Source organism: Pieris rapae, chromosome 4 (assembly GCF_905147795.1).
Source record: "Pieris rapae chromosome 4, ilPieRapa1.1, whole genome shotgun sequence".
Classification (NCBI taxonomy): domain Eukaryota; kingdom Metazoa; phylum Arthropoda; class Insecta; order Lepidoptera; family Pieridae; genus Pieris; species Pieris rapae.
Window position 1 is genome coordinate 321,391 of NC_059512.1, and position 7,906 is coordinate 329,296.

Here is a 7,906-nt window from a genome sequence, read left to right on the forward strand (position 1 = left end):
GGATGACGGGAAATGAGACCTTCAAGAAGATCGCGTCGAGAACAAACTTAGATAATGTGGTTTAAATCAGCTTCAGTATAATATCCACATTCTCACGTAGGGTTGTCAATTATACTTAGCAATGTGAGTTGGGGTGCAGACGTGTCCCAGTCGCATACGAGACTTTTACCGAATCTGTCTCCAATACCAGAGCTTAATGTGTATAGAAGGACGACCTTTTGAACTATCATGATCCGAGGGATTTCTGAGATAAATACCGGAAAGAGCCATCAAGTCGTGCGCATAGTTTCTAAAAATATCCACATCCACCGCCTTATTGGCTATACGGTCGGCTTTCTCGTTTCCAAATATTCTACAGGGACCAGGAACCCATTCAAACGATACGAATAGTTTTCTTTTAAACATTTCAATAGCAGTTTTTTAATTTCGGAAAATTTATAAGTTTTGTATAGTTGAATTACTTCATGCCAGTTTTCTGTGAGACTATAGTCTTCTTCAGAGTTGATATATCAAAGAATGACTAAATCATTGCAACTCTGAATGTGACTGACATTCACACGTTTTTTTTTAAATAATTTTATGGCCTGGTAACGAAACCTATAAGCCAAACATTCACACATCAGTGTATTCAAAATGTCAGTTGTCATTTCTAGAGATATGTTTATTATTTTTGTACGCGCGTAAATTGTGAAGCTTGTTGATTTCAGTAAGCAGCAGCGAGTTTAGTTATTATTAAGTATAATAGTGAAATTGTGGGAATTTAGTGTTTATTAGCAAGAATTGTGATCTCGATCACAATGCCGGCTTTTCTAAAATATATTGATATGGAAAACTTCAAGTCCTATCGAGGGCATCATGTCATAGGGCCTCTGAAGTCATTTACTGCTGTTGTGGGCCCTAATGGGTCAGGTAAATATTTTGTCTTACCCATTCTGTACACATCTAAAATGTCTGTCTGCTATATATTCTATTTTCTTCTAAATGGCGGTTTAAAACATACGAAAATACAAGTGAACAATTGTCTACATTCTATGCATTAATTAGATAAATAAATAACTTTGTAATCATCAATCTTCTTGTTTTATATATCGTGACATATGTATTTTTTTCCAATATCTTTTTTAGGTAAATCAAATTTCATGGATGCTGTTAGTTTTGTGATGGGTGAAAAGACATCACTTCTGCGTGTGAAACGTTTGAGTGACCTCATTCATGGAGCTTCTATTAACAAACCAGTTTCCAGAAGGTATGTCAAATTATCTCAATACAGTAAACAAAAGAATTGGGTATTTATGATTATCATAAAGTAGCATAAGTAGGATTTAGCAAGAATATTCAAAAATATTAGTTTCAAATTGAAATTTGTTACAGTGCATCAGTAACAGCCACCTTTATACTAGAGGATATGACTGAAAAAAAATTTATGAGGTCTGTGATTGGACAATCTTCAGATCATAAAATTGATGGACAGGTAAATAAGACTCATTCAACTTTTTAATAGCTCAACTAAAGGTGTACATAAAAATTCAATATTCTTTTTAGTCGGTGTCCATAAGTCAGTACCTGGCAGAGTTAGAAAAATTAGGCATAAATGCTAAAGCTAAGAATTTCTTAGTATTCCAAGGCGCAGTAGAAAGTATTGCTATGAAGAACCCAAAAGAAAGAACAGCACTTTTTGAAGAGATTAGTGGGTAAGTACTTTAGAGTTGCTCAGAAAGTTAATCATCATTAAATATATTTGGAAAAGGCCAGTACTGTGTCTTAAAACTAGGTCTATGTGAAATATGTTTTACTTTTAAATAATTTGTGAAATAAAATTACATTTTTTTTTGAAACTTTTTGTTAAACTATAGATCTGGTGTTCTCAAAGAGCAATATGAGTTATGTCGGTCTGAAGTGAACAGAGCTGATGAGGAAGCTCAATTTTCATACCAAAAGAAGAAGGGAGTGGCTGCTGAAAGGAAGGAAGCCAAATTTGAAAAAGAAGAGGCTGAGAAATATACAAGACTAAAGGAAGAATTGGTATGAATTATGATATCATTTCATCATCTACTATGAATTTAAAACATTAAAGAAAACACCAGTAATTTCACCTTTTAATTGAAGTCATTAATTACAGGAGACTTTTATGATTTTTCAAGTTAGCATATAACAACAGAAACTTATTCTGTATTTTATTTGGTATTTCAAGTGTAACAAAACTTTTTTTTAACATCCTTTTTTTATGTAAGTAACAAGTGTTAAGATGGGTTTATTTAGAAATGAAGTTGATGACTTATGGCTGGTCTCAATATTCTGTCAATATCTTACAAACATTTAAAATTATTGCTACTAACAGTATGGTTCTCATTTCAATAAATGAAGATAGGATTGTAAACTCAAACAATTAATTCATATCATTCTTTTATTTCAGCAACAACAAAAGATTGAGCTACAGCTATTCCACCTTTACCACAATGAAAGAGAGATCCAGTCTTGCGAAGAGGACTTGCAGTACAAGCAGACTGAGCTCACCAAGATCGAAAAGAAGAGACAAAAGGCAGAAGAAGCTCTTAAGGATAAGAAAAAAGCATCTGGAACTGCTCAGCGGGAACTGGCTAAGATCGAACAAGATATAAGAGAAGTGGTATGTTGTTGTAGCTCATTTATGTGTGAACATCACTCAGTAACTGTTTCATCATTTCAAATTCATCTATTTTGAAGTACTCCACACTATGTTAAAGTTGGTTGACAATTTTGGTAACTGTGCTTTATGTTTATGTTTGAATGTGTATTCCATACATTTTGTTTAATGAGTAGCTGTAGGAATACTTTAATAAAATTAAAAAAATGACTAAATTCAGGAAGCGGAGATTTCCAAGAAGCGCCCAACGTTTATTAAAGCAAAGGAACGCGTGACTCACACGCAGAAGAAGTTGGAGAGCGCCGTTAAGACCCTGGAGCAGGCTCGGAAGGCTCACGAGGCGCATCAGGCAGACATAAGGTATCATTGTTTTATGATTAATGGACATCCACTTCTTGTCCCTACACTTGTGTTGTCCATGACTGGTGTCATTTTTCATTTGATGTTTATATGATATACTATAACACTGTATCAGTAAGCTGGAGGCGGAACTGCGCGAGATCGAGGAGCAGAAGGCCGCGTGGGAGCAGACACACGTGGGCTCCAATCCCTCACGAGCCGACGTGCACCTCGAGGAGGCCCAGGTCAGTCTTGCCGACTGCAGTTCGCCTTTTGTCAGATTTGAACCTTCAGATTCTCACCCAAACCCACGTTTTTCGAATAAACTAGATCCGCGAGTACGAGGAGCTGAAGATGGAAGCGTCTCGAGCGGCGGCTCGCTACCTTCAGGAGTTGGACTCCGTGAACCGGGAGCAGAAGTCGGATCAGGACAGACTCGACAACGAGTTGCGCCGCAAAGGAGAGTTCGAGAACAAGCATCGACAAAAGGTTCACTTTCTTCCCTTATTTAATACTAAGTTTACATTACAGGATGGTGAATCAAACTATTCCAATGTTTTCTTCAATGTTCTTTAGGGCCACGAAAGAAACGAAGCCATGAAGCGCGTGGAGAAGCTGAACGAACACATCAAGAGTTCGGAGCAAGCTTTAGAAGAGCAGAGGAGACTTCGGGCTGAGCTTCAGGTGAGTTAAGCTCTCTGCTTTGGTAGTGTTATTGTAAAATCCTGATATAAAAATCTGTATATTCTATTATTGCGACAATCAGCGCTCAGCCCTAAGGTTAAAACTCTGCTTCTAATGCTCTGTCCATAGGCGGACGTGGGCTCCTGCCGAGGGAAGGCGGCCGCTCTGCAGTCGGCTCTCGAAGAAGTGGCCTCTCAGCTGGGTGACGCTCGAGTTGACAAACACGAAGAAGCCAGAAGGAAGAAGAAGCAGGAGATCGTCGAGAGTTTCAAGAGGGAGATACCGGGGGTGGTGAGTTCTTAAATCTTTGCTCGTGCCTGACGTCGAGTCACGTTTGCCTCATGTTTAGGTCCGTTAAACCTTTCAGTACGACCGCATGATCAACATGTGTCAGCCCACCCACAAGCGATACAACGTCGCAATCACCAAGGTGCTGGGGAAATACATGGAAGCCATCGTCGTAGACACGGAGAAGACGGCTCGTCGCTGCATCCAGGTGCTCAAGGAGCGGATGCTGGAGCCGGAGACCTTCCTGCCCCTCGACTACATTCAGGCCAAGCCTTTGAGGGAGAGACTGAGGTGAGATATTGCTCTGAAAGGAAGAGCACAGAGAGTCAAGTGGTTCAAAAGTATATATTTTCATTCCTCGCTTCAGAGATATAAAGGAGCCGAAAAACGTCAAGCTGCTCTTCGACGTGCTCCGTTTCGAGCCGGCCGCCATCCACCGAGCCGTCCTGTTCGTCACCAACAATGCCCTGGTCTGCGAGACCCCCGAGGACGCCTCCAGGGTCGCCTACGACCTGGACAGGAACAAGAATAGCAGATACGACGTGAGGAACTGTTCAGCCTTTCGATGCGGACTTCTGCCGAGTCAACTAATTCCATTTACTTATATTAAAGGCCTTAGCGTTGGACGGGACATTCTACCAGAAGTCTGGAATAATTTCCGGGGGATCGCTGGACCTGGCGAGGAAAGCCAAGCGGTGGGACGAGAAACATCTCTCGCAATTGAAAGCTAAAAAGGTATTTTCCGTTTCACTTACAAGAGAAGGATAATACTCTAAATTATACCGAGTGCGGACCGAATCTTAATATTATTCACGTAATAAACAGGAGAAACTGACGGAAGAGCTGCGAGAGTCCATGAAGAAGTCTCGCAAGGAGTCGGAGCTGACGACCGTCGACTCGCAGATACGAGGCCTCGAGTCCAGACTCAAATACGCGCAGTCAGACAGGGACACCACGGTCGGTTCTCTTCCCCGTTCTCGGCTAATCCAGGGTTGAACTGTATTCCTCAAGAAATATTCCATTCTTTCAGCTCAAGCAGATAAAAGCATTGGATGCGGAATTGGAGGAGTTGGAGAGGAAAATGGACATGTTCGGGGTGAGTATGACTATTTAGTTTCCGATGTCCGAGTCTAAAGTTCATATATCTTTAAATAAACCGTGTTTAGCCTCAAATAGAAGAAATAGAGCGCACGATCCGAACCCGAGACTCCAAGATCCAGGAGATCAAAGAAAACATGAACAACGTCGAAGACGTCGTGTTCCGCGCCTTCTGCAGGGACATCGGAGTCGCCAACATACGGTCAGTTCCGACGAACCTCAAGTTCCCATTGTTCGTCGGTCGCTCCGAAGGCCGTTTAGTTGAATTTTTCTACTCTTTCGATCAGGCAATACGAGGAGAGAGAGCTGCGGGCCCAGCAAGAGAGGGCTAAGAAGAGAATGGAGTTCGAAGCGCAGATCGACCGCATCGCGTCCAACCTCGAGTTCGAGAGATCGCGCGACACGCAGAGTACGTATTCGTATGCGACAGCAGTTCGCTGGGCGAACGAAGGAAGCCAATTCGAGGTGTGTCTGTCCAGAAAACGTGACGCGTTGGGAGCGAACGGTGCAGGACGGCGAAGACGAGCTGGAGGTGAACAGGCAGGCGGAGGCCAAGCAGAGGCAGGACATCGACCGGGAGCTCAGGAAGGCCGAGACCCTCAAGAGCGACAGGGCGGCGGCGCGAGCCGCGCACGACGCCGCCGAGGAGGCCGTCGCTCAGGTGCCTTTTTATCGCAACTTATTACATTCTTCGGATTGAGGAGAGGTTCAATGATTCTAAACGAAGTAATGTATCGAAGGCTCGCAAAGACCTGTCCAGCATCGCCAAGGACATCGCGAGTGTGCAGAAGCAGATCGCCAGCATCGAGGCTCGCATCGAGAGTCGCCGCTCCGACAGGCACAACATCCTCAGGCAGTGCAAGGTGACTTCGCTCTCTTTCTCTCTCACTCTCTACTCTCACAGTTTCACATTCACTTCTAATCACCCAGTTCATCTCGAATATTTCAGATGGACGACATAATAGTCCCCCTCCTGGAAGGCAGCTTGGACGACACGGCCGAGGGTGAATCGGAGCCTTCCTCCATGTCCACCACGCAGGCCTACGTCAGGGATTCCAGGTATTTATTTATTTATTTTATGACCTCTCTCATAAATCAGATGGGTACGAATAGCTCGATCGGTTCGCAGGATCCGCGTGGACTACGGCAGCCTGCCGGAGTCGCTGCGAGAGCTGGAGGAGGCCGACGAGATCAAGCGGAAGGCCGACAAGCTGCAGAAGGCCATCAATAACTTGCAAAACACGGTGGACAAGATACAGGCCCCCAACATGAGGGTAAGGATCGTTCATTACTCGTGGTTGACTTTTCTAGTTCTCATCCTCGCACGTGTACGTATAAATTTGGAAAACCCCATCTTCAGGCAATGCAAAAGCTGAACGAGGTGCGCGAGAAAGTGAACGCCACGAACGAGGCGTTCGTTGCGGCCAGGAAACGGGCGCACAAGGCCAAGTTGGCGTTTGAAAAGGTATACGAAAGATATTTCACGGACGTAAACGTCCAATTATTTAGCAGCAGTTCAGATAATGTGAGAACGACCTGTTCCAGGTGAAGAAAGAGCGTCACGACAAGTTCATGACCTGCTTCGAACACGTGGCGAACGAAATCGACGCCATTTATAAGGTACGTTTATTAATTAATTTTTGAGCTTGTCCGATAAACACGATATTGGAATAATTATAGGTTCTGTCGGTACGTTTACCCCTCGTTCCAGTCGCTGGCCATGAACCAGTCCGCGCAGGCCTTCCTCGGCCCCGAGAACCCCGAGGAGCCTTACCTGGACGGCATCAACTACAACTGCGTGGCTCCCGGGAAACGATTCCAGCCCATGTCCAACTTGTCCGGAGGAGAGAAAACTGTCGCCGCGCTCGCTCTGCTCTTCGCCATACACAGGTGGGACTCCGCATCTGTTTATTCCTCGTTCGTAAAAGGGGCGGAGGCTCCATACCAACATTCTGATAATAATATATTTATAGTTACCAACCGGCGCCGTTCTTCCTGCTGGACGAGATCGACGCCGCCCTGGATAACACCAACATCGGCAAAGTGGCCGCCTTCATCCGAAGCAAAAAGGGCTCTCTGCAGACCATCGTCATCTCTCTCAAAGAGGAGTTCTACGGATGCGCCGACGCCCTCGTCGGCATTTGCTCCGAGGTGAGAAAACTTTAGATCTATTCTTTTTACGCTCGAAAGAATAAAGTTGTAAACATAGAAACATACATATTTTTAAGTCGAATTAAGAAGTAGACATGGGGAGAAATTGGGTTGGGCCAAAAATCAATCTGAATCTGTTTAGGACAATCACCTTTTGTATAGCAGTAAGGGTTTTTATAATAATTTACCAAGAGAATTAAAAAAATCTTTCGACTGGAGTCTTTAAATCGACTCGGTTTATTACTTTTAGAAAAAATTTATTATTCAATAAATGATTATTTGTTGAGACACTGTAGTTGAAATAAAAATTATTTATTAAATTATGTTGATATAATTATTAAATCAATTAATTATTTTTAAGAATTGACCAATGCATATGACTAATAATGTAAATTGTTAAATTCCTTTAGAGACAAATTTGCGCGCCATTGTGTGGCAGAATATGAGAACTAACGATTGTACTATATTCTTGCAATAGATTATTATAATATATTAAACATGTATTGTGAATTTCAATCTGATTTCAGCCGGCGGACTGCTTAGTGAGCGACGTCATCACGCTCAGCCTGGAGTCTCACCTGGATTAAGATCTCAGAGAAAGGCGGAACTCAATTTTTATAATTCTTATTTACACATGTCTGAATATTCCACATTAAATTTTTAATAATTTCTATTCATTTTTATTAGTTTACCTTTGAAACGGAACCTCTTCGACGAAGAAGA

General features: G+C 42.7%; 1 protein-coding gene across 1 annotated transcript; it reads left to right on the forward strand.

Moving 5' to 3' along the window:
* The first annotated feature begins 644 nt into the window (after window positions 1-644).
* LOC110997189 (structural maintenance of chromosomes protein 1A) lies at window positions 645-7,860 on the forward strand. The gene is made up of 27 exons (XM_022265232.2): window positions 645-909; window positions 1,126-1,246; window positions 1,372-1,471; window positions 1,543-1,691; window positions 1,854-2,022; window positions 2,414-2,626; window positions 2,844-2,983; window positions 3,099-3,207; window positions 3,293-3,451; window positions 3,539-3,646; window positions 3,776-3,937; window positions 4,014-4,225; window positions 4,302-4,476; window positions 4,547-4,669; window positions 4,760-4,891; window positions 4,965-5,030; window positions 5,101-5,234; window positions 5,320-5,441; window positions 5,512-5,693; window positions 5,773-5,895; window positions 5,982-6,091; window positions 6,162-6,306; window positions 6,393-6,497; window positions 6,578-6,652; window positions 6,744-6,922; window positions 7,006-7,183; window positions 7,711-7,860. The coding sequence occupies exons 1-27, from the start codon at window positions 798-800 to the stop codon at window positions 7,768-7,770; spliced, it is 3,663 nt and encodes a 1,220-aa protein (XP_022120924.1). The 5' UTR covers window positions 645-797; the 3' UTR covers window positions 7,771-7,860.
* The last annotated feature ends 46 nt before the right edge of the window (window positions 7,861-7,906 follow it).

Bases quoted from the DNA above. Each gene is read 5' to 3' on its own strand.
- LOC110997189 (XM_022265232.2), top strand. From the start codon at position 798: ATGCCGGCTTTTCTAAAATATATTGATATGGAAAACTTCAAGTCCTAT. The intron at 2,023-2,413 runs GTATGAATTATG...CTTTTATTTCAG, and splicing joins CAAGACTAAAGGAAGAATTG to CAACAACAAAAGATTGAGCT. The intron at 6,092-6,161 runs GTATTTATTTAT...ATCGGTTCGCAG, and splicing joins GCCTACGTCAGGGATTCCAG to GATCCGCGTGGACTACGGCA.